The sequence below is a fragment of the Phocoena phocoena genome, chromosome 1 (genome assembly GCF_963924675.1).
Source record: "Phocoena phocoena chromosome 1, mPhoPho1.1, whole genome shotgun sequence".
In the NCBI taxonomy this organism is placed as follows: domain Eukaryota; kingdom Metazoa; phylum Chordata; class Mammalia; order Artiodactyla; family Phocoenidae; genus Phocoena; species Phocoena phocoena.
This window is the reverse complement of record NC_089219.1, coordinates 64,918,000-64,944,864: the sequence shown is the minus strand read 5'-3', so window position 1 is coordinate 64,944,864 and position 26,865 is coordinate 64,918,000. Positions and strand designations below refer to the sequence as shown.

General features: G+C 37.3%; 2 protein-coding genes across 2 annotated transcripts in view; one reads left to right on the top strand and one right to left on the bottom strand.

The window, feature by feature from the left end:
- The window catches only part of TNNI3K (TNNI3 interacting kinase), a 282,005-nt gene that overhangs the window by 62,754 nt on the left and 192,386 nt on the right, over nt 1-26,865 (bottom strand). The window contains exon 21 of the mRNA XM_065895777.1: nt 21,125-21,234. Coding sequence (XP_065751849.1) covers nt 21,125-21,234 — 110 coding nt within the window. The remainder of the gene's footprint in view (nt 1-21,124; nt 21,235-26,865) is intronic.
- Nucleotides 2,476-15,794, top strand: LRRC53 (leucine rich repeat containing 53). The gene is given in 6 exon segments (XM_065887792.1): nt 2,476-2,563; nt 4,887-4,955; nt 4,958-5,668; nt 10,295-10,792; nt 13,455-15,619; nt 15,621-15,794. Coding segments are annotated over 6 exon segments (3,705 nt in total).

Below are 26,865 nucleotides of genomic sequence, written 5' to 3'. Positions count from 1 at the left end.
GATAGTTTCCTTCTAATTACTTTTGCTGCTACTATTCTTTGCCTATTAAAAGTATGTTCCCAACATGGTAGCCAATCCACAGCTACCATCAGACTCAATAGTGAAATACTGAAAGATTTTCCTTTAAGATTAGGAATAAGACAAGGATGCCCACTCTCATTCAATATAGTATTAGAAGTCCTAGTCATAGCAATTAGGCAAGAAAAAAGAAATAAAAGGCATCCAACTTGGAAAGGAAGAAATAAAACTCACTGTATGTGGATGAGTTGATATAGAAAACCCTAAAGACTCCACCAAAAAACTGTTAGAACTAATAAAAAGATTCAGTAAAGTTGCAGGGATACAAAATCAATATACAAAGATCTTGTTGTATTTCTGTACACTATTAACAAGCTATCAGAAAGAGAAATGAAGAAAACAATCTCATTTACAATTGCATCAAAAAGAATGAACTACCTAGGAGTAAATTTAACCAAGGAGGTGAAAGACCTGTACACTGAAAGCTACAAAATATTGAGGAAAGAAATGGAAGAAGACACAAATAAATGGAAAGGTGTCCCATGCTCATAGATTGGAAGAATTAATAATGTTGAAACTACCCAAGGCAATCTACAGATTCAATGTAATCTCCATCAAAATTCCAATGGCATTTTTCACAGAAATAGAACAAACAATCCTAAAAATGTTATGGAACCACAAAAGACTCCAAAAGCTGAAGCAATATTGAGAAAGAACACGGCTGAAGGCATCATGCTCCCTGATTTCAAACTGTATTACAAAGCTATAGTAATGAACACAGTAGCCAAAATAATTATTTAAAAATGTGCTACAGATGAAGTAATGCCACTCACAAAAGCCTCCAATTACTCTCATCTTATATGGATAAAAAACCAAAGCTCTTGCATTCATCTCCAAGGCACGCACAGCCTGCCCCTGCTATTTCCTGGCTTCCTCTTCCTCTTGTGTAGCAGGCCACGCTGACCTCCTCAGGCTGAGAGCACACATGCCTTCAGGGACTTTGCATTTACCATTCTTCCCACCTGGACTGACCAGCACCCTTCATCTTTCCCAAGTCTTTGTTCAAATGTTACTTTATCAGTTTTTTCTTGTCACCATATTTGCCCTACTTATTCCATAGAATTTATCACCAGATGACTTAATACATATTTTCATATTTTTTGTTTATTGTTTACATCCCTTCATAGCATGTCCATCCAATGAGGGCAGGAGTTTATCACTCGCTATTCTATCTCCAGTGCCTTCAGCAATGCCTGGAGCACAGAAGGAATTCAATAAATACTTGTTGAAAGAATGATAGAATTAATAGTTTTATGTTTTTTTACATTTTATTTTATTTTCAAACTATTTTTTGTATGGGTAGAAGGTTTTTATTATAATTTGCTTTAAGTTTTTTTTTTTAAACCAATCAGGGAATACATTATAAATGAATGGCCTTTTTTTGAACATTAAATCCAAAATGGTGTTAATATTTCATTGGAGACCTGAAATAATGGTAAAACTATGATACTTACTAACCACTTAGAACATTTTATCTAACTCATAATGCTCTGTAATGTAGGCATTTATTATTTCTATTTTAAACATGAAAAGGAAAAAATAAGAAAAATTAAATAATTTATCTAGGATAGTATAGTCAGTAAATAGGAGAGCTGAATTCAAAGCTAGGTAGAGCTTATGATTTTAATGCTCCTTCATTCTCCCTCTCTATCTGTGGTATCTATATCTGTGAAGAATAATTTCATTGTAAATATATGTTTCAGTGCCTGAGATTAGGTTCTGCATACTAGAAAGAACACTGGATTTGGAGTTAAAAGACTTGGTGTTAAATACCTAATAGCTATGTGACTTCGGATGGTTTATTAACCATTCTAAACTTCAGTTTTCTCAGCCTCAAATTGAATTGCCAAATTAAAAGAATTAAATAAGGTAATGTATCTGCAAAAGCTCAACAAACTATCAAGTGTTTTACAAAGTAACTTAATTTTTTAATAATCTATATTAAGGGCTGTGCCTTGGATGTGAGTTCTCTGAATTTATGGTCAAATGCTTTAACAGTTCAGTTTGTGTTTTTGTTTATTGTGGGTATACGTATATATTTGTTGAAGCATAGTTGATTTAAAATATTATATTAGTTTTAGGTGTACAACATAGTGATTCAATATTTTTGTAGATTTTACTCCATTTAAAGTTATTACAAATCATGGCCATATTTCTCTGTGCTGCACACTATATCCTTGCTCCTTATAACGGCTCAGTTTAAATTCTATTCAAATTAAGGATTCCAGCCATTTATCTAGCATCATGTGAGAAGCCAAAGTGCCCATTAAAAAGCAGAAATCACCAAAATGCCTCATGAGCTGAATATACTGAAATCCCTGGATAATAAATGCCAACATTATGATGTGCATTGCTCTCTACTTTCCTTTCAGGTGGATGGCTCATCTCTTTGCTATTATGCTGCAGTTGGTGGCAGCCTGCCCTGCATCATGTATGGTGTGCACCAAAGATGTAACCCTCTGTCACCAGATAGCCTATATAGTAGGTAATAAAACCAGTAACTCTAAAAAGCAGTGTTCAGTGTACCTGACAAATTCATTGCTATGCCTGTCTTTGTACTGACTGATCTCTCAGCTCAGCCTGAAAGATGTAAACTTTTAAAGAGCAAGCTTTCTTTAGTGACTAAAGATTGATAATATTATTTTATTTTCCTGTTTGTCCCTGGTGGTCTTAACCAAAACTACTTTAAGACCTTCAGAGGTAACTGAGGTATTTTGTTCTTATAAAAGAATACCACCATTTTATTGTTACATACTTTTTTTAATAAAAGAAAAAAAATTGATCACTTTAATTATATTTTGTCCACACTCTGTGCAGATTTGAAACCTACCACAGGCTGGAAGAAATATCAATGAATCAGGAACCTGAAGTGCAATTGTTCAGCATTAGTAAGATTAAGTGATGTACCAGCAAAACAGATTATTATCAAAGTGCATCTAATTTTGAAAGTGTAGTCTTTTTTTATTGGTAGTAAATGAGCTGTAGAAATGCTAACAAGATACACTGCCTGTATTCATTACATATTGCTTGCTTAAGTCAACAATTTAATAAGACACCTTATTAACAAATTTGAGGAGAATGTGATTTACATCCTGATATCCAAGAAGAGATAAACAAGCTATAAACCACGCCAACGGAAAAATTTCAGAAACAAATCTAAGATCGAGTGGAAGAAAATAAGTTCTTTCATTTCTAAAATCCTATGACCCCATGAGAATTAAGAGGTAAATGGCATTGTCATTCCTGACAGGAGAGAGACAGTTTCAAGGCTAGTTCGTTGTATACTGTCTCCAATCTGTATAGAAAACACTTAACAAACACTAAACTCCCATCCTCTCAAATAGATCTGACTTCACTACATTTTTTATTTTTGATCAGAGATAGCTGTTTGTAAGAAACAAATATTGCTCATCTACATTGCTACACCTCTATATATTCCTTCTCATTTACAAAGTGTCACATTTGTGAAGTTAGATTTCATAAACACAGAGACTTAAATGGATGATTTGCAAGTGGAGCCTGTCTGGTCCTGGACAAGAAGTAATTGACAGAAACAATAGCCTGCTCCCTCAGAGTCAGAAATCTCTAGAGGACTGAGGATCCCTAAAAACAAAACTCCCTCAGCCCATATGAAAAACAATGATGAAAGGAACAAAATGCCAAACTGGTTAGAATTAATAGAATTTAAATAATCAGTAATAAATACTAAAAATAAATACTAAAAAAATAACACCCCCAAACAAAAGTCCCATGACTCGTGCTACGGAGATGGGAGCAATTCTTCCAAAAGAAGGCACTGTGGAAATCCTTTGTCTTTTACATTTTTTTTAATCTCTTTGTTTCAGTGATGTAGTCTGAATTTCATAAGGGAATTGTGATTTGCTTCCCCCATGGTTGATTGTTCTAATATCACCTGTAGACCTCCCAGGGACAATGGACTCTTCCATCCTTATGACACTGTCATTTGCAGTCAAAACAATTTTAGCATGATAAAGATGTGTTACAATAATTCCTGATTATAATACATCTTTATCGAGTTAAAACGCTTTGATTTCTAATGACAGAGCAGTGATAGCTCTAGGGTGATTATGGTGAAAGGATTTAACAGTTGGAAGCCCTGAGTACCACCTGTCATTACATGATGGACTTCATTGGAGGGAACAGATATTAGACAGGAGGCCAAGATGGCCCAGACTATAATGAGAACCCCACTGACAGATCCTCAGGTTGTCTGGAGAGAACATAGATCCTTACCAAGTTGCCAACTTTTAGCCTGGAGCTAAAAAGCAGAAACCAACGGTCCTTCTCACTTCTCCCACCCCAATCCACACCTTTATGTTTGAGAGAAAAGATGATTGGCTTCACAGCATAAATATACATTGCTTGTGGAAAACTGGTTAGGAAGCTCAGACACAGGCTCAGCTGTTGAGTGACTCTGTCTTGGGCCAGCAGGGCTGGAGCAGGTCAGTACACAGCCTCACAGAGAGAAAGCCTGAAAAGCCACTTTCAAAAAAACATCAATGATGATAATCCAAAACAATGAATTAAATTTAACATCTAAAGGAACAGATGGGTTTGTGTTTCTCAAATAAACATGTCATGGTAACAAAGAATATAAAAATCCATCATTCTGAAAAGAGCCACCTTCCCCTTAAACTGAGAAATCAGAGAATCATTTTCATTTTGTTTGTTGTTCTTACCTAAGTGATAGGATTGTACTCAGAGGGTATTGATTATCTCTGCTCTCCACTGTGTTCCCCTCCCACGTGTGTGTACTCGCTTCTAGTCTGTGCTTTTCTTCTCCACAGCAGCCCCTGTGACCACGAGGGTTTTAATCATCACTGATGGATATCTCTCATCTATAGAGAGCACAAATCTGTTAATCTTGCTCTGCTCTCCTCGAGCAGAAATGGCTTCGAGGATGTTCGGGAAGACGTCCTGCACACCCTTTCAAAGTTGCGGACGTCGTTGCTGGAGCACAACCAAATATCCAGCTCTTCGCTTACCGATCACAGCTTCAGCAAGCTTCGCAGCCTGCAGGTGCTGGCGCTTAGCAATAATGCTCTCCGTGCCCCGCAAGGGTCTTGGTTCCGAAACACCAGGGGCCTGACCCGGCTACAGCTGGATGGGAATCAGGTCACTAAACTAACAGACAGTTCTTTCGGAGTCACAGATCTCCACAGTCTCAGGCATCTGGATTTATCTAACAGTTGTATTTCCTACATTGGGAAAGATGCCTTCCGGACGCTGCCTCGACTACAGGAAGTAGTCCTGCCGGGTGTTTTTACTCCACTGAAGCAGTTAATCCTTCTGAACTTAGATAAGAACCAGTGGAGCTGCACTTGTGATCTCTATCCCCTTGCCTGGTTCTTAAGAAACTACGTAAAGTCTTCTGCTCACACGCACAGGAATGCCAAGAACCTAAATTGTCAGCCATCCACCATGGCTGTGGCCACTGCAAAAAGTGTGCTAAGGCTGTCTGAGACTAACTGCAATTCCAAGGCTGCCAACCTCACTCTGGCTCTAAAAGACAGAAGTCCCCTCTTCCCAGGGCAGGATGTGGCCCTGCTGACTGTCCTTGGCTTTGCAGGTATGACAGGGAGAAGTGTGCCCAGCTTTTCTCCATATTCTTGAAGTACACTAAATGATGCCTTTCTCAGGCAACTGGGGAACCTTTCCAGGGCTTGTGGAAGGGAGAAGTTGTCAGTAGTGTGGGAGGATGTTAGTTGATTTGGCATAGGTTGAAAAAACTACCTGTTGCAAAGAAACTGTCTAACATAGAGGAAAGGGTCTTGAACCAGAATTCAAGAGCTCTAGTCCTGGTATAACTAGCACTGTGATTTTGAGTACATTAACCTGTTATTCAGACTTCAGTTTTCTTGTCTGTAATGAGGGAATAGTCTATATTTCAGTACTGGTACATTCATTAAGATGCTGGGAGATAGGGGTTAAAAAAGTGATGAGACATAGTCTATTTCCTCAAGGCACTCCCATCGGTGTGCTTCTCTGTGGTGGAGTGAGAATCAGTGGGCTTTACCAAGTGCAGGGGGAGATGCTATTATGACAACCAGGTGCACCCTGCTCTATAGTGCTTGTATAAGTATTATAGAGCTTATACAAGCTCTATAAGCTTATACAAGAGCATATATACAGCTTATACAAGCATGAGCTCCGCAGTTAGATTATCCAGGTGTGAAACCTGGCTCTGCTCTTACTTGCTGTGCGACTTGGGCAAGTGATTAATCTGCTATGAGCCTTGGTTTTCTTCTATTTGGGGGTTTTGAATTCTTTTAAGATTTCTGTTTGTCTAACTCGTTTATAAACTTGGAGCATTACCCCACCCCACAACTGACTAAGGAGAGGATACTATCCAATCCTTTAAATTTTCTATGGTAGTTTAAACATTTTTTAAACTATGCATCAGCTATCATTACATCTCACTGGATGAATGATCTAATGTGATGCTTTGTGGCATTAGTCAAAGACCAAATATGCATGAGATTTGTCAAGATATCTAGATGTTTGTATGCTTTCAGTGCATGGTGAAATCCTTTGTACCTGTGGGTAGCCATGGTGATGAGAAGTGTGTGTATATGGCGGGGGGGATGTGTGTGTTTGTGGGGGGTTCCCCAACACTGGAGGACCAGAGGCTTGCAAATGGCACTCAGGACTGAACTGATATAATTTGAATATGTGCCATAAATAATTATTCCATAGCAGGTTTCCAGTGAATCACTTGAACATCAGATTTTTAGCTCCTTTTAATCAGGATAGAGGGAGACCAGTGTCAGGTCTAGACAGTGAAACTACCACCAGCAGTAATCAAATTCACTTGGAAGTGAATTCTAATTCTCTCAGGAAGATAATTTGTTTTAGAAAATGTGTAACCATGTCAGTAATTTTATGTGCTAAGAAATAATTTACCACAAAAGACAAAAGCACTAGAGCAACAGAGAGTTTCTTCTTAAATGTGTTTCTTAGAATACTTAGTATGTTATAGGTATCTTTTATGTCTAGTTTTAGAGACGATTTTGCCAAGTTAGCAACTCTGCATTAGTGTAGAAATAGATAAAAATTCTGGAAGGTTCCAAAGGCTTTGTCAAAATGATAGGAAGCTTAACATGTTGATAAATTATGAATATTATTACATGCATGTTAAGTTATTGTGTGTGAAATTACCATAAAAATGTAATGGTTTTTTTTGTGTTGTTGTTTTTTGTGTTGTTTTGATGTCGTTTTTAAGTGAGATTCCTCTTTAAAACAGCTCTGACTTTTGATACCGATTTACTCCTTCGAAGGTGCTACTCCTCCTGAAGTGAAAGTGTGGTCGATAATCTATCCCTCTAGATTGTGGGAAAAAGACTTAGAACTAAAATTTGGCCTCTGATTCTATTGTCTTCTTTGGCTATAGATAAATCATCACAATTCCAAGGAATATGTAAAATCATATTCGGTGAATTTAAAACTGATAAGTGGCTAATTGGCACCTAACCTCTTGACACTTCCTATTCTGTGAACTGGAGGATAAAAAGAGAAAGCTTTCATGAAGCTCTAACATTTCCAATTCTTCAATGAGATTTTTATCATTAATTTTGCGTTTCTGTTGTCTTTCTAACTCAGAAATATTCTTAGAATACTTTTTAAAAATTGCAACAATGCCCATGGCAATGAAAATTCAGCCATCTTCTTGATAGTAGGTTCAGCCTACCTACGAGCTTGATCTGCTGTTTTTGCTCTCTGCAGTAACAGAAAGTGACCATACCTGAGTGGTAATGTGACACAGACATAGCTCTAGCATCAATAGCGGGAGAGTGAATGGTTCCTCATGGTTTGGACACAATTTACTGAGAAACTCTATCCCATAATCAGATTACGCCTACTCTCATTTCAGTGGCTGATTCATGCATTTAAGAAATTTAGGTCTTTCTTTCCTTTATTATTTGGTTTAGTAACTGCATCAGCCATACATAGTATTCTCTTAAAGATTTGTTTTGGATTTTTTTTCCTAACAGCTGAGGCTTTTAGGATCTAATAGGACAATACCAAGCCTAAAAAGCAGCAGCAGCAATTACAACCACAATAACATATAACAATGACGATTCACTGAATCTTACTATATCAAAGTACTGTATTAAACATGTCACATATATTATCTCACTTGACCTCTGAGTGGTATTAATTATTCCTGTTTGATAGAGGAGGAAAAATAAGGCTCAGAGAGGTTAGAAAATGTTCCCAAGAAAAGTATCAGAACAGAGCTTTGAATCCTGAGTTTTCTTACTCCATGTAAGAGATACAGAGATGTTTCTAAAATTTTATTATTTTCATGTTTTTAACATTTAAAAACCAAAACCTTTGGAAAAACCCAGACTCTAGGATTTGGCAATTAAAATGGTCTGATCTAACTTTTGCCACTACTTTTTAAAAACATGGTGTTTTTAATAGAGATTTCATAATTTCAATATGTTGTAGCACCTTCCAAGAGTGTATTGTTGTCAAAGAAATAAAAATGGGGCTTAAAATGTTACGACCTGGTAAGCTACAAAAAGGTTGGCAGATTTTGCCAGAAACTGCTATTCTATTTGGTTACTCTTCATCTTTAACAGAAAAAAATGAAACAATTATGCCTGACCCCTTCTCTTTTCTTTCAAGTTTAAAAAATATCATCACATTTTCATTAAAGTTGTCTGCAGTGGAGAGAACCAGGCATAGTGCAATCAAGGAGTCTAGAATGCTGGTATCATCTTATTAACTGTCCTCATCTCCAGAGTCAGGGAACTGAGTTTTCCAGGGCAACTGACTTGCCCAGGGTCACACAGCAAGTTATAGGTAAAGCTGGACTCTGAACGCAGAACTCCAAACTCAGTCTATACTGACACCATGTCCTCCTGATCATCATTTTGGAGATTTGTAAGATGAGAACACTCAGTGCTTTTCATTATTAGGATTCATAAACAGAATTCCTTCTGTTTATTTAAGAACATTCAATAAACAATTCTGGTATGCCTCCTCTGTGCCAGTGTTGAGAGCACTGGAGATACAATATCAAATAAGACTGAAAAGGTCCATTTCCTCACAGTGCTTAATTCTAGCAGGGGAGGACAGACAGTGAACAAGCAAATGAATAAGTGAACACAATAATTTTATACTGTTATAAGTGCCAAGAAAAAAGGAAATCACTGTGTCAGAGAGAGAGTTGGGTGTAACTCAGAGACTTTGGTATGAACATCTATGTGGTTGAGGATGCCGTTTGTCAAGATGAGAAACAGTGAGGTAGAAACAGGTTAGACTCTGCACTTGAGTTTGAGAAACACTGCCGTTTACAATGTTATTTAGAGGATAAGCTAGCCTATAGAGAACATGAAATGACTGTACCAGGAATTCTGAGATTAGATGTCAATAATTTTATTGTGGTAGTTCAAAGAAGGGAGTGATCTTTGCAAGATGGGAAAAAATAGCAAAAGACTTAGATTTTAAGGGATAAATGAAATTCAAATAAGCAGAGATAGGAGAAAGTATTAGAAGCATCATAGAGAATACACAAAGGCTTAGAAGTACATTTTAAGACTAATGAATTAAAGAGTTTGAAACATATTGTTTGAATGTGGGAAATGATAAAAAATGAGGCTAGGAAAGAAGGTTATGGCAAGAATATACTGAGTCTTGAATGCCAAGGAGTTTGACCTTTATGCTAATAGAAGCCAATGATGTATTCTGAGATAAGGGATGAATCTTTAGAGGTGATTAAAATATGGCAATAGCTTGTAGAATCTTCTTTTCTTTGGGTGGAGGAGGTTATTATACATGAGAATTTCAGGGTATAATGCTAAATGTGGTCTATTTTTATTGACTATGGGATTAAGAAATAGGAAGTTTCATTTCCCATAGGCAGAAAAGGAATTTTAATTCAGGAATTATTTTATCTTGAATGAATTTCAGTCCATGAAAAAAACCCCTTTTTCTGTCAACCACATTCCAGATGGTATTGTTTCTTATAATTTTTAATCAATACAAAGAAAGATCCAAACTGGAAAACAGAAAAATGTCGATTAAATATCCTCTGTCTGGACTAATATTTTTCCACATGGTGATAGATTTCCCACCCACTTCGACACCCTTTAAGCCATTAACCTTGATATTTGTGGATTTCACATTTGATGATTTATATGTTTCTTCCTATGATGTTATCTTTTAATAGTCTCTCTATTTGTCACAGGAGCTGTAGGTCTCACTTGCCTGGGTTTAGTTATATTTAACTGGAAACTCCAACAAGGCAAAGCAAATGAACACACAGAAAACCTTCCTTGCAGAACCTTCGATGAATCCCTGCGTGATCATGAGGCAAGAAATTACCACGCTGAGGGATGCTGTAACTGCCACTTAACCCAGGAAAACGAGATAAAGGCCATGTCCATTGTGGGGTCCAGAAAGGAAATGCCGCTCTTACAGGAAAACAGCCATCAAGCAGTACTGGCCTCTGAGTCCACAGCCCTTAACCTGAAAGGGAAGGGCCATGGGGCAGATAGTACTTTCTTCTGCTTTGGTGGCAGACTGCTGCAGTCAGGATGTTCAGAGCCTCCTGGGAATATGTCAGCTTTTAATGAAGCCAGCTTACCTACAAGATATTGTCCAAAGAGAGTTGAAAAGCTGAGGAATCGTGAGCCTGGGGAGGTCCAGCCTCAAACTCTGCCACAGCATGTAACAAGAACAATAGGTGAGTTGTCTTGTTTTAGAAAATCCCACTCTGTTTAAATCCCTCTGAAAGGGTAGCCTCCTTTGATTTCCTCAAAAGAGCCATAAAAATCATCGCGACACCGGCCTATTCCTCTCCTAAAGATAATGGACATGTATCTGTGCGTATGGAGTGAGGTGTAGATGAACACTTCCCAACCTCAGGAGCTGAGGGTACACCTTGTGCCCACCGGCAAGTGAATTTTGTGACCCGACACCTAACAGTGTTTTTTTTTGGTCTGTTTGTTTTTAAGAAGCCTTGTAAATAGCAATAGTGCTCTTAAGATTTATAGGAGGCTGAGTATTGTCTTCTATTCCAACATCCTTCGAGTCTAATGCTAGTTCTACAGTAAGCAACCTTCCCAGAGCATGACATGTTAGAAGAATCGGCCTTCTAATGCTAGTGATTCATTTCAGGGATGATGTCAAGACACATACTTTGCTTGCTGAGCTGTCAGGGATGATAACTTCCCAGTTCAGGGAAAGTCAGGACTTAATTCATTGTCCCATGTTGGGAGCCGAGTGAATCTGGCTGTGACATCTACCCACTGTACATGGGCGATGTCAATATTTAGGTGGAGGCAATGAATTAAATGTCTTCCTTTTTCTCCCTGAATAGTAAGGCAATGCTTTCAGGCTCAACAGTGAAACCTTTGACAGCTGCTCTGTAAAGAGGTTCCTGTCATTTATTTGAATTGGTTTACAACAGGCAGAGCTTTCTCTCAGAATATGAATGACAGAGGTGCTGCACCAAGAAATTCTTACCATGGGAATCTGGCCCTAAGGATGGATTTGGGGACAATTGGAAAAGAACGAAACTGTATGTTATTACATATGTGGTATAAAGCAGGATGTGAATTTATGCCATTGCATCCCCCAGACTTCAGATCTTACCAGTTTTGGCAGCCTGATGATTTGACTGAAAAGAGGAATGGCTAAGGAAGAAAACATCTGCCATAGAAACCCGATCAGATTGGTTTTATTTTATAAAGCAATAAGCACTTAGCCTTTCAATAGAATCATACCTTAGGTAGATGTTTCATTTTAGCTTTGTCCAGAGCCTTCACTTCTCTGTGGGAAACTCCTATACTAAAGGGAAAGTGGCCTCTTAACCATTTAAAACCCAGTCTCTTGTTTCACACAAATGCTGGCTTGTCAAATCAATACAATTACTTTTAAGAAAGACTTGAAATTTTGCTACATGCCAGGCATTGTACTGAAGCTGGAAAGGACAGTTATTGGAGAGAAAACGTTCAAGACCACACCTGCTCCAGAATAGAAGTCTGTCAGAGGCAATATCACTCTAATTAGGGTTTCTAACTCGGAAATATAGAATTACAGTATGTCAGGGGTAGAGGAGATTTTAGAGGTGATCTAGTCCAATAGCTTTTAATATTTATCTTTGAGGCACAGAACTCTCTTAGAATATGTTAACGGCTAGCAGGTCTTTCCCCGGAAGAATTTTATACCCACATAAAGTTCCCACTAGTCTAATCTCCTGATATCCAGCGAGTAACTGGCTTCTTCAAGGTTACTCAGAGAGTTGAAGTTAGATCTTAGATTAGAACTTAGATTAGATCTAAGATTAGATCTTAGATTAGAACTTAGATGCAATTTGGGGCTTATTTCACCTCTTTCTTTCTATCACTGAAAGGAATAATTCTTTCTTCCTTTGGATAAACCAATTTCACAAAACAAGAAAAAGTACACTGGTAAGATGTAATTTTAAACTTAATATGCATTGTGGAAGAGGATACGGTTTAGTATCAGACAGACCTGGGTCAAATTCTGCCATATCATTTAGTTGACATGTGACTGGGAGAAAACATGCAACCTCTCTAAACTTGTTTCTTCCTCTGTAAATGTGCTAGGAAAATAGGACTTGTCCAAGGGATCAGGTCTCTTAAATGAAAAAATGAATGTACAATATTTAACACAATGCCTACCTCTTATGCTCAATTAATGATGAAATATTACTAATATTTTTGTCATTAATATTATTTCACATGTATCATGAATAAATGTTGTATTAACATGTACCATTTAAGAGTCTCAGACAGATTCTTTCAACACAGACCAGGCCATAGTCCAAACCACATATTCATTTAACAAATATTTAATGAATATTAAGTGATGCCAAGTAAACCAGATACGGACTCTGCATTATTGGAACCAGTAACATCACAAGTATTTCTCTGTTATTGTTGAGGTTATTATCTGCTTGAAACCTATATATTACTCAATATTTTATTATGTTCTTCCTAATATTTAGTCCCAAGTGGTAAATGAATTGAGAAAAAAATTACTATAGCTACTTGGAAAGAATTTAGATATTATTCATATTTAAAGCTAACCTAATGGACAACTAATCTAAAGATTTACAACTATGAATATTTGAATTTCTAATTCCACAACTTTTACATCAGCATCACAACTGATTAAAATGTGGCCATAAAGAGTGCCATTGCAAACACACCAAACTGCCAAATGTCCCTTGAGGATTTGGTTAAAAATCAGGAAATTTTCAAGAATTGCCATAATCAGAGGAGTCCTTTTTGCACCTTTCATAAGGCTTCTAAGCGTCTGTTTGGTTGGGGTCATAAAACTCTGCTCAGTGCTAAACTCCTGCATTTATTGTTCAGCAGATATCAGCAGTGACACATTTAGTAGAAGATATGCAACATCCGCTTCAGCCCTGGCAAGAGAAAGTCTTGAAAAGCATTTAACAAATGAATCATGGCAGCCTCCAATAGGAAAAGGACACAATGGCTTACAACCACACAGGCTGAGACACTTTATTACAGGCTCATCATCCAAGCCTTGTGAGCCTGAGGAACACTCTGTAGAAAAAACCTTACAAAAACATAGATCAAAATATGATGATCTTTGTGGGCTGTTAACACGAAGCAGGCCTGGGTATTTGCAACCAAACAGTTGTCTTATCTGTAAATATGTGCCCTGTGATCAATTTCAAGATTATGTGAAAGAAAGGAAGCCAAATCGTCGAGAACTTTCAAAGCCCAAGAAAGAGCAAATCCAAATTAACAGAGCAATAGAAAAATTCCTCATGAGTGAGGACAACATGGAGTTATTGGGGTTATCAACAAAAATCAAGAAAACATATTCCCCTAAGAGGGTTAGCTTCCATCATCCTGATTTAGTAGAAAAAAATACTAAATGTTTGGTGATGTCATCCAAAACATCAAGCCATTGGAAAGAGCAGAAAAATCAAAGTAACCACCTGACCAACTTGGATCTCAAAAAATGTAGCAATCCTCAGGAGAGAAACAAAGGAGGAAAATGGCTTACTGATCCACAAATTCTGCAAAAGAAGAGAACCAATCAATCTGACTTCAAAGGGAAAATTAAAGGACAAAATTTAAGGATAAAATTAAATTTAAACCCTTTTAGAAAAGTTAGAGTCCATCCAGAAAAATCCTTGGCAGAATTCCCAAAGAAACACAGACAAGTGTCACCTTCTAATAAATTCTCCAAAGTTTCTGAGAAAGAAGCCAAAATAAACCTTGTGTCCTCTGCAGATTTTCACCAACAGTCAGAGATTAACAACTATGTTAGATTCACTGCAAAACGGCTGCCTCTCAAACATGCCCCAAAGCAGACCCCATATTACAGAAAAAACATTAAAAAGGCTCCTCTCTTCAGTGCTGACAACTTGTCAGTGGCCAACCAGAGCTCTATGGAAGGCAACTGTCACCCTACTGGTCATATTCCTGATGGAAACCCATCAACATTGCATCAGCCAACACCCACTGTGACTGAACACAGGCAGTCACACTCCCCCGTCTCAACTGAGCAAGTGGGAGGTGCAGCTCACCTTGCACTGGGCATTCCTTGTTATTTACCAGCGACTTTGGAAAACATAGGAAGGGATATTTTACCATCCCACCATTTTAGGGGGGCTACTGACCAAGGGGTGACAGAGCCCACTGAAAACATGGAGCAGGACAAATCAAAGATCAGTGAGCTAAATCAGTTTTCTTTGTCCCTGGGGAATCAAATCCACAGGACTGAAACCTACAAGGAACATACTTTAGATCAAAATCAAACCTTACAACATGCAGAGCAACTCTCAAGTCACGAACAACTTGGAAACGAAGAAAAAACGTTAATGACAGAACCCAAAATATCACATCCAATTGTGGAAATTTGTGTTATGGGTGAGGGAAATGATGTAGAAAAGAAACTTCCTAAAACAGAAACTTATGATTCCTCTCCTATTTCCCGGACACAATCCAAGGGCAACTTTACATTTATGAAGACAAATTCTATTCCATACCAAAATAAAAGAGAGCTTCCCAAGGATATCAGTACCTCTCTTAGTACTCAAGCCATCTGGCCTCTAACCAATAGTAGTGAAAAAAGAATTGACAGCACAAATGCATTGCCCAGAGATGATGGCACTGAAGCACTGCAGATAAAAATAGTAGGGAAAGAAGAGAAAAAAATGTTCGATGAAAGCAAGGCAAATTCTAGTATGTTAATTAGGACCACACAGATGACCTTAAATGGCACCACAAAAGAAAAGCAACAAACTTGGGAAAATGGAAAAAGTGAAAAACATATATTATATGATTCAAACTCTGCTGAGGCGACCATTACAGCTAAGGATTTGAGAATGACAAGTTCCCATGAAACCAAATATAGACTAACTTGTAGTGAAACAGATCTTAAAATTAACAGTAATATGCATGATTTGAGAGAAGTTCAAGATTTTCAAACAGATAAAGATAACAGTGCCCATAAAGAAGGTGCAATGACAGGGGAGACATTACCAGAGTTAAAAAGACATTAGTTTTGAGGCAGAAAATAAGGTGTCTCTAATTCTTAGAAGAATAAATGAAGCTGAAAACTCTGCTCCTAAACCTACATTGTGTCCACCATCTGCTGAATACGTTAATTCATCACCTTTACAGGCAGAACAAAGTGAAAAAAATAACTCAAATAATAATCCTTTTCTACTTTAGCTTTCTTCAAAAGGACACACAGACACTCCCTAGCCTTTGCATGCATTTCAAATGCAGTATTTTGGAGGAAAAATCTTCAGTAACTCTTTGTTAAGTACACAGTTGAATATAATGCAAAAATCAAAGAGCCACGAGATATGTTTGACACAATTAATTGAGCTTACTTCTCTAAGGATGGGAAAATGGGAAAGAAGAGTTGTGCCTCATCCTGGAAAAGAAAACAAACATTAAAAAAAAAGCCTTAAGCAAATGAAAGATTAAATAAGAAAAAGTACTTGAGCAGATTTACACTTGATGATTATTTTACGGAAATTACTATACACATCTCAATTAGTGGTATTACAATATTTCTTTCGACATAGATGATTATACATTCATACTTGTGCCTGATCTGTTTTCCTAATTATGGTATGAAAATAAAAATTGAGCTTTGTTTGTTAACTGTAGTCTAGCTGATATGCATATTGGCATATTTCAACCATTTGTGACTGTTCTATTGACAATTATGCTAGATCCTAAGTAGAAGTCTTTAAAAACTGTTATTTCTCTAAGAGAAAAATTTAAGGATTTCCAGATGTAGTAGGTCATTTCTGTAAAATCTGTAAAATCCTATAAATCCACTAGGTGGAGATCTCGACTTCAATCATTTTAGAACAAATGGGACTTCAAAATCAACACAATAGCTCCAGAACAAAAGGAATATTAACAAGCTTTATTGCCAATTGTTATTAACTTAAGATTTTGAAAACTAAATAACCCATTAGCATGTAAGCTTTCAAGGCTTGAGCTCTTGAGTTTGGCATGCCACTACTGTTTGGTGTGAGTATTCTTCCTTATGCACAGGAGAGAAATGTCTTTATAAATATTAGATTTAAAAGCCATAGTAGAATAAGCATTTCTTATTCAAAGCCACACTTATTTGAAAGATAGAGGTATACTCAATATTATTAGTGATATCTTAGTAAAATGTTGAAAACCTAACATCATGATATAGAATACTATAATATTTCATATTTTCTAGTCGGAAAAAAGGTCACAAATGCAACTAACTTTCTCTTCCCGTCTCTATATCGAAGTCTCTATATCTTTATAGCTACATGCGGCAATATTATAAAGCTTAAAAGCTATTAGAACAATGTAAATATTGCTTACGTGCCCCATTTCCTGTTTTCTTTCCTATTCAGAATTGGTAGCAAATGACAACTTTCTTATTTTGAAAACTTCCTAAACTTATTATCTCTCTTCTTTCCCTGGATTCAAAATGTTCTTGCTTTTAACTCTGACCCTTCTCCCCTCCCTCCTCGAGCTCAACTCCTATGCCATCTCTCTGCCTCCCCGGATCCCACTTCCTTTTGTCAAGCACCTTGAAGGTAAGAAGAGCATCTGTGCCAACTTTTTCTTGCACATTAAGTTTACTGTATTCTAATTGCCAGCTCCCTCAGTTTTGTAGAGCAGGTTACTCTTTTTCTCTGTAACTATCTTTCTTTTCCCTTTTCCTATTTTCTTTTAAGCACCTTCATTTTACTGCAGAGCTGTTAGCTTTGTTTGTCACTGCCAACAATGTCCCTCATATCTAAGGGATTAAAAGTATTCTGTTCACTAGCTTTCATTCAGAAGGCAGTGATGACAGTTCTCCTGGACTCTTTCCTCTCATCCACTTCCTAAATCCGGTCTTTTCCCTCCTTCTGTTATGTTTCCTTTGAAGTAGTTCTCACACTTACCCCTGAGCCCGAATCCCCATGGTAACCATTGTAGTCTTTGTGTTGTAACCAACTGGATTACTACTGCAATAGCAGCCCAGCTAGAGACTCTGACTTCAGTGTCTTTTGCTTCTGTGTCACCCCACTAGTTCTCTGTCTTTACTGGGCAGAAATCACCTGGGGTGCACGTTAAAATGCAAAGTCCCAGGCTCCATCCCAGAGATTTTGATTCAGTAGATTTAGAATAGGATCCCAGAGTCTTCATTTTAATAAACATTCCAGGATAATGTGGAGCATATAATACACAGCCTACACTAAGAAACAATGCTTAGCTATTCCAGTGCACACTATGAGATAATTCAGTGCCTGCCTCACCACAGGAACTACATACAATTCTTTAAGTGGATAAATCCTTCATACCAAGCTCTGATGAACTTTCCAGAAAATTACTTTTATCATATCTTTCACTACTTATAGACAAAATATAATTGTCTAATTTCATGTCCAAATTCCCTAGTCTGGTTTCCACAGCTTTCCAAAATCTGATTCCATCTAATTATCAGAACTTTTTCCTACTTCTGACTGTTTTCCAGCAAGCACCCTCTATCTCTAATAGGCTAGTGTTTTCGTTGTCCTCTTCTATTTTTATGGGTCTTGACTAAGAAGACATGCACAGGAGACAATAATGTGTTTCAAATTTAAGGAATGAAGCAAAGACAGACATAAAACAAAGAATGAGAAGTGAAGTTGATAACCTAGCAAACGATGACCAGGTAGCATGATGTTAGTGTTTAGATCTAAATATGAATTTGTTTCAAATGAGGGTCTGGTATAGCCCCTCAGTAGCTACAATGTTCCAATAACTAAGTCTCTCTCTTGTGTCTTTTCTCACAATGAATTTGCCCATGTTCTGTTTCCTTAAACTCTTTCTCTCTCACCAACCCCATTCATTCATCAAATTCCTATTTATGCTTATAATCTCAGCTCAAGTATCACCTCTTCCAGGAAGCCTTCCCTGACCTAGCTCTTTGTCCCCCACTTGCTAGTATTCCTTTAGCATTCATTCTCATCTAATCTTGATTTCCTTCATCTTGGCTTGTAACTATAAAACCAGTAATGTGTTTATTCTATTAATCTCCATATAACCGCTAGACCTTAAGCGCCATTAAGAGCACATCTCCATTGAATCTCCTCACCCATCCCTGGGGCTGTATATAGTAGAGACTCAGTAAATAATTATTTAAGGAAAGAGTGAAAACTAGCCCATTGTTCCCTTTCTCCTCAGTACTTAGCTTACTGACTAGGTGAAGACCTTACTGGGCAATGCAATGATGACTTAGGCATGTCACATACAGAAGCAGCTCAAATTTATAATGCTGAGATGGATACCACAGCCAAACCAGGAGCCACCTGACTGACAAGCACAAATATTGCCAGCCAGTCAGAGACTTAGCTTTCCTATTATACTTTCTCTCCATCCTCCTCTGGGAGAACCTCATCCCCAGAGCCCTGTACTTCCCTGCTTAACAACAAGACTTTTCTACTAAGCACTCAATTTTTGACCTCTTAGTATTTTTATTTTTAATCCTTAAGAGCATTTTCCTTTGATTCTATTCTGGTTTCTCTTTCTCATTTTCCAAACTGTTACTTCTGGTACCCATCCTACCTAAAAAATGCTTTTAGAAGTGCCAATGACTTGCTTTTATTCCAAATTAAAACTTCCATGTCTCTTATCTATAATCATGAAGAGTCAGTTAATAAAAACAAAAGGGATTCCCTTTGATTGTTATGGTATATTTTAGAATATTTCATACCCCAAGGAGAGAGGGAAATTCTGGATTAGGTGCCTGACACAGTTATTCCCAGAAAATATGCCTGAGATTCATACTGAAAGACAAAGAAAGCTTTTCCCAAACTACTTTAAGTCATGTAATTTTCAAGACAATTTTCTAAACATTGAATTTCAGATAAGGGGATTGGAAACATTGATAAGCAATAGTGATATTCATTCATTTACTCAACATATATTTTTGAGCATCTACTAGGTAGAGTTCTAGGTAAGGAGGTTACAGCAGCAAAGAAAACAAAATGAACAAACAAAAATGTCCCTGCTTTTATGGAGCTAACATTCTGGTAGTGAGAGAAGATTCTACACAAATAAATATATTATCTGGTGAATTAAATGGTCAGAGGAAGAGGTTATTTCTTCTGAGATACTCAGTCCATGTTCCATAATTATCTTCCTTTTTCTTCATAAGAGTTTTTGTGTATGCTTGTAGGATTGGATAATGACTTGGTCTGGTTTTGCCTTTAGAAACAGAATGGGAAATTTGCTTTCTCTCCAAACATCTAGACTAGGGTTTATTCTATTTCTCCTTTGGTGAGATACCAACAGCCTACTTTATCTGCTCCCTTGTTGAAGAGAGGTAAAGTGTTTGGGAAGGATCAGAATCAAGGTCATATAAGAAAAGGACAACAATAACTAGGATGGTTTGGACCGGATAATTAAGGGCTATTGGGCCTTTGTGTATGAGGATCTCCAGTGTGAAGAGTGTGAACTAATTCCCTCCACGTAGAGCAGAAGAATCAATGCGGGCTGATGTCAAAACACAAGGATTTCAATAGACATCAGACATACTGGCAGGGGGATTCTTAGACACTATATAAAACTGTGATATCAAGAGAGAAGTTGTGAAATCTCCTCCTTTGTCAATCTGTGAGAACAAAGTAGACACCAATCTGTCTGGTACGTTTCGGAAGAATCCTTTCCTACAGACAGACGATCTGGGATTTCATTCTGGGATTATATGACTGTTCCCCTCTACTCTCTCAGATCTATGATCGTATTAATTTTTTTTCACTGTTTACATATCCTACTTTGCTTATTCCTTCCCTAATTTTTTTTTTTTTTTCAATACACGGGCCTCTCACTGTTGTGGCCTCTCCCGTTGCGGAGCACAGGCTCCGGACGCGCAGGCCCAGCGGCCATGGCTCACAGGCCCAGCCGCTCCACGGCATGTGGGATCTTCCTGGACCGGGGCATGAACCCGCGTCCCCTGCATCGGCAGGCAGACTCTCAACCACTGCCCCACCAGGGAAGCCCTCTTCCCTAATATTGATTCCTCCATTTAAACTCTAAATCTATGCTCTTAGCTACCTTGTCATACAGCCACTCAGAGAGTTAGAAAGGACTAGGACCAGGGCTAGCCTCCTGCTTGAGCCAGGGCTCAAAGAAGACCACTGGTCATGGGGTCTTCTCCTGCAGGCCTGCCTCGTGGTGAAGAGCCCACACAAATCCATCTTGTGCCAAACTTCTTTCTTGAAAAAGTGACTAAGTGTGGTTCAGGCGTAGTTAATAAAATTGCAGCTGAAACGAGACTGAGTCATCTGTCATACCAGGGTCTCTTACTAATCAGTTGTGAGAAACATTTCAGAATCAGAGAGCAACAGCAAAGAAATATGAGATACTCAGACTTCTTGAGGCAATTAGAGACTAAAGAGCAGAAAGCAAATCAGTCTTCCTGCCTTGACAGTCTTAAAATACACACTGAAAGTAGACTTTGGAGCTACACTATTTGTGACAGATGTTGACCATAACACATTTTCTAAGAGGAAGTAAAAATTACTCACTTCGGGACATGCATTCCACCCTCGCATCAGCAGAGATGATATGGGCTTGGGAATGGAATAGCCAATGGGAGGTCTGATATGGTGGTAAGCCATGTCTGCTGCGGCAGCCGCTGCAAACCAAATGGTCACGTCAGTCTTGAAAATCACATATTTATTTCAAGAAACATATGAACAGACAACAAAAAAATAATTAAAAATCAATCTGTGCAACATCAGCAGAGATTCAAAGAGGCCTCTATGCTGTTTTTTTTTTATATGCTTAAGCAGAATAGTGGATAATATGCTACCGTAAGTTTATAATTGTTCGTTTCTTCGGTTGTTCATTCAACAAATGGTGAGCAGAGGGGATTTATATAGGAACAAAGGAACAGACAAAGGAACAGACAAATAGCAAGCAGCACAGGGTATGTACATGATGTTTCAGGAAGTAAAGACTGAAAGGCAGATTGGACCAGCCTATACAATGCATAAATCCCAGGCTAAAGAGCTTATACTACACATAGCAAGACAAGGTGCCCTGAAACTTTGTACCCCTGAGAGCACCTGTATCACTTGGGCAAAATAGATTATTTTTTACGTTTAACTCTGGTTACTGGTTACAAGATTGTTGGGATTTTAAATTTTAATATTTATAAAATAGTTACTATTTGCTAAACTCTTGTTAGATACTCCAAATCCATCATTTTAGCTAATAGTTCCCATTGATTGAATTCTCTAGTGTGGCCTACCTGCTTGGATGTCTGAATGTTGCTCATCTGAAACTCCACATCACTGTGTTGTGATTCTCAGGACATCTTTGTGGATTCCTGAGTGCTGATTATTTTTCTGTTCTGCAACCAGTGATTTCTGTACTCCCTGGGAAACCAAGCTTCTTGCTACTTTTATTGGACACATTTTGTACCAAGTATCATGGTAGATACACACATAAGTTCTTTTGATCCTTTTAAACCATGCATGCAAGGTAAGTGCTATTGTTATGTGTGGGTTGTGTGTGTGTGTGTGTGTGGTGTATGTAAGTAGTTTTTAATTTATAAAACTTTTAATATAACCAGTAGTTGGCACAACTTCTTTTTTCAGATTTCATGCTATCTTCAGCCATTTCACATTGAAAGCACTTTGTAAACAACACATGAAGCTCTTTTATTCCTCTGAAAAATTGCTCTGCACCCGTGGGATGCTAAAGTTCCAGGATACTGCTGCCTGTGTTCTCGATTGTGATGTCACAATCATCTGTCTATATCTTAATGACTTTTGAGATGTGACCCACAACTACTATCTCTCTTCCACCAAAGTTTACTCCAGCTAAATTCTGTTTATAGATCTGCATCCAGCAGATGTAGTGAAATTATATACAATGCAACTTAACATTTTGCTTTATGGATCATTCAGAATTACTATATAATTTTGCCAAATGTAAAATTAATACTTGTATTTCATAGAAATTCAGAAAATTAGGAGAATTAGAAAGAAGAAAATCCTATTATTCAGAGGAAGCAATTGTTAAAATATTTTGAGCATTTCTTATATATTCTTCATATCACGGAGCTCATGTCCAATATACAATTATGTAATACTTTTTCCCCTAAATTAAATATAAGCATTTTCTCATGTTATTAAAATTCTATGTTAACATATTTTTATTGACTCTGAATTTAGTGTGATTTACTTAATTATTTCTCAATTTCAGGTTGCTCAAATTTGCGTGTAAACACTTCAAAGAATATGTTTTTAAATATGACTTTCCCAATTTCACAGATCATTTATGGTACTCTGAGGAGTGAGTTAATATGTCAAAGGGCACAACCACTTTAAAGACTTTTGATACATACTGATGAACACTTTTCCTAAACAGCTGTAATAATTTATACTCTCAATAACAAGTGTATGAGAGGGTTGTCATTATACCTGAATCAGAATTAGGTTTTCTCATTTTATAAAAGATTTTGCTAATATGAGAGGTAAATATATCAGCTCAGTTGCTGCTGTTTATATTTTGTTCTTTGATAAGTAGTGAGGCTTAATATTTTCCCAGATATTTATTAGTTATTTGTATTTAAAATATTAAGTTCATGCCCTTTGCCAACCTGGAATTTCAATATTTCCTTGCAACAGTCATCTAATTGTACAATGGTTCCAGGCTGAGGGCAGAGTCAGGAATTTCATTCCTGCTTTTGTCTTCAATGCCCTTTGTAACATATTTGCATTATCACATTTTCCAACCATTTCTGGCCACTATCAAGTACAGTTGCTGACACTAAGATAACAAAGAAACAAAAGACTGCTCAAAACATATTTAGCAAACTTAACATGACTCAAAAAATATGTTTTTCGTGTCACAAAAACCTAGGCTTTTTAGGTTCCTTCCAGTAGCTACTCTTGACTATTTTTAATTCTTTTTGGAATGAGGTACATAAATAAGCAAACAAATAAACTGATGCTTAATGATCACTGATCTTCTAACTCTACTTTTTCACCTTATGATCAGTTGGATATTGTTGAGCTGGTACAGCTATAAGCACATAAACTGGTGTAGTGAACACATTTAAACTAATTATACATATCCCAATGGGTGGGGAGGGACCATTCATAAAGTGAGTTAAACTCAGATGCAGGTGCCAAACGTCTCCTCTGAAACTCTTAGACTGTGATATCAAGTATATAAAGTTACTTGTTTGCTTCTTGACACTGTGTCTGAAAAATCAGTTTAAGATGAACAATATTTAATTCTTCATTTTTCAAAGTAGATTCTGCAAGGTCTTGGCATCTCCTTCTCCCTTTTGCTTTACGCACCCTTGGCAGTGATACTACTCATTAGCACCTCTGCCAGAAAGTGGGCAATGCAACGTGAAGGGTCATGGAATTGAAATTTGTCACTGTTGAGATTGCTTTGTCAGTCTTGCCTGAGTGGCCATGCTACACTAGCTGCTGGAAACTTTTCTGGTATTCCAGATTCAGGAAAGAGACAGTCACCCATTAATCAATTTTTTACCTTGATTGCTACATAAAATATGCGAAATGATTTATGTAAACGTTGGTTTCCACTTTCACGACTGAAACTTTGCTATTAAGAGAAAATAAGGATACATTTGAAAATATCAATAACTTAATATTGAGTGCCTATTATTTCTTCAGTACTACCCTAAGATAGTTATCAATAGTTTGGCAAATTTATAATCTAGATTCTAGAGTAGGACTGTCTAAAAGAACTTTCTGCCATGACGAAAGTGTCCTTCTCTCTTGTTCAATACTGTCGCATATGGCTATTAAGCACATAAAATGTGGCTAGTGTGATTGAGAAACTGAATTTTTAATTTTACTTAATTTCTATTAATATAAATTTAAATAATCATGTGTGTCTAGTGGCTACCATATCGGACAGCACAATTCTAGAGCATAGCTCCCATTATCCTGAATGAGACAAATTAAACACAAATTTGTGAGTCAACCTCAAGGGTCTGCATAACCATAGTGTTCATTTGTGGATTCAAGTTCTTCATTATCAAGAAAAGAAATGAAAGGAGATCGTGATTGTTGTCTCTCAAAAGAGGCCAGTAACAGAACAAGCATTCAATACAGCATGTGTTAACCTTCATTCATTTATTCAAAATGTATTGAACATTCTATGTGAGTGATAACAGGCAGAAAAAAATGAAGTGTTATGCTTTTCCAAAGAAATTGGTAAATGGATGAATAATAATAAAGAAATGAATTACTGTATATTTCACTGATTTAATGGTTCAATCATAAGTTGTGAAATATGATTCTTTTTCCCCTCTAATTCCTTTTTCCCTACCCTCTTTCTCTGCATTACATCTACTCTCATTTAAGTTTTAGTTTAGATGAATTCTCTCTGGATGACCTTCCTATGGACTCCCATAGCACTCTGTACTACAATAGTATGTATTATATTAAACTTAATTGCCTATTTACTTGCTTGTCTCTGCAAATAGATCACAAGCTCCTTGAGGTCAGGGACTGTATCTTTTCAGCATTGTGTCTCCTGTGCTTAGCACAATGACTGGCAATTAGTAGGTATTCAATAGATACGCAGTGAATGAATCAATAAATGAGATAGTTCAAAATACGATTTCATTGGAAATAATATAGATCATGGTATATAGGACGCAGTACACATTTATCGTACAAATGAATGAAGGTGATGGATTAATGCCAATTAATATATTGCCCATTATTATGATTTTAGGACAGAACATAATGCATAGCTATGAAGAAACACTGTAGAATGAATATAATGTTTAGTTTAATGTGAAATTAAAACATACTTAGATAAATTATTGAGATCTGGTGGCATATTTAGTCCATAATATTATCTTTTGTTCAAAACATTTTGGGAGGGGACTTCAATAAACTGAAGCAGTATAAATACTAAGAAATGTCCTTAACTAGCATATCTGGAGGCCTAATTTTCAGTCTGTCTTTGCTTTTACCCCTCCGGGAGATCCTAATTAAGCCAATTTGCCTCTGTGAGTATTAATTTCTCTAAATGTAAGATGAAGCAGTGAGGGCACACTGTAATGGTGACAGGTGTGGGCTTTGGGGACAAGAAGCCATGACTTTAAGTCTTGACTACACCTCTTACCAGCATGTGATGTTGAGCATACGTCTTATCCCAACAGAACCTGATCCATGGCTTATCGGCAGAATTAAAAGAGTCTTCATAGAGCATCTGTTGCATTGTTGGCTCTCAACAAGTGTTAGCTGTTATGGTTGCTTTAATTATTATCTACAGATCTAAGGCTCTGACTGATTCCTTTTAGTCTGAACCTAGAGAACTAGATATCAAAAATATTATTGTGTATTTTCTCTTCTGTTTAGATGAGAAATCTTAGTTCTTTGTGAGGTTTCTTTGAGCATGAATACCAAGTGAAACATTGCATTGAGTTACTGCAAATCACAAAGCTAAAAACCACCTCATTGGGTTTTCCTGGTGGCGCAGTGGTTGAGAGTCGGCCTGCCGATGCAGGGGACACGGGTTCGTGCCCCAGTCCGGGAAGATCCCACATGCCATGGAGCGGCTGCGCGCCCGTGAGCCATGGCCGCTGAGCCTGTGCGTCCGGAGCCTGTGCTCCGCAACGGGAGAGGCCACAACAGTGAGAGGCCTGCGTACCGCAAAAAGAAAAAAAAAAAAGCACCTCATCTGTCATCAGTCCCAGTTTATAACACAACGTGGCCATCATATAAAGGATGACTATGCAGTTCTCCATGATGAACTTAATTAGCTTTATATTGCTTATGGATAAATTGGTACTAGCTTCTGAATTCCTAAAGTTAACTTATCACTTCCTCTCTTAGGTTTTATAAAAGTAAAAAAGAGAGCAATGAAGTACAATATTTTGTTTGTAAGTTTTGACTAAGATAAGATTGCCAGAATTTTTTTTCTAGTTGGTGTGTATGTGTGTTCTAAAAAATACAATTGATTCTACTTCATAGTTTTTAATGGGCAGGGCTGTGGTGAGACAAAGCAAATGCATTCTACCATCCCAGCAAGAGCTAAGACACATTCTTTGTTAAACTGACACTTTTCAATGATGTATCACCAGAGCATGCAGCATTTGAGAGAGACCATGAGATTGCCATCTTGAGATTGTACTAAGAATGGCTTAATTTTTTAAACCACATCCCATTCTCATTACAGACTGTCAGAAGAATAGATTAATTTGCACCATTGTCTGTTCTCATTGCAATCTTTGTCAGTGTAATGAAGTATTGGCATGTTAACA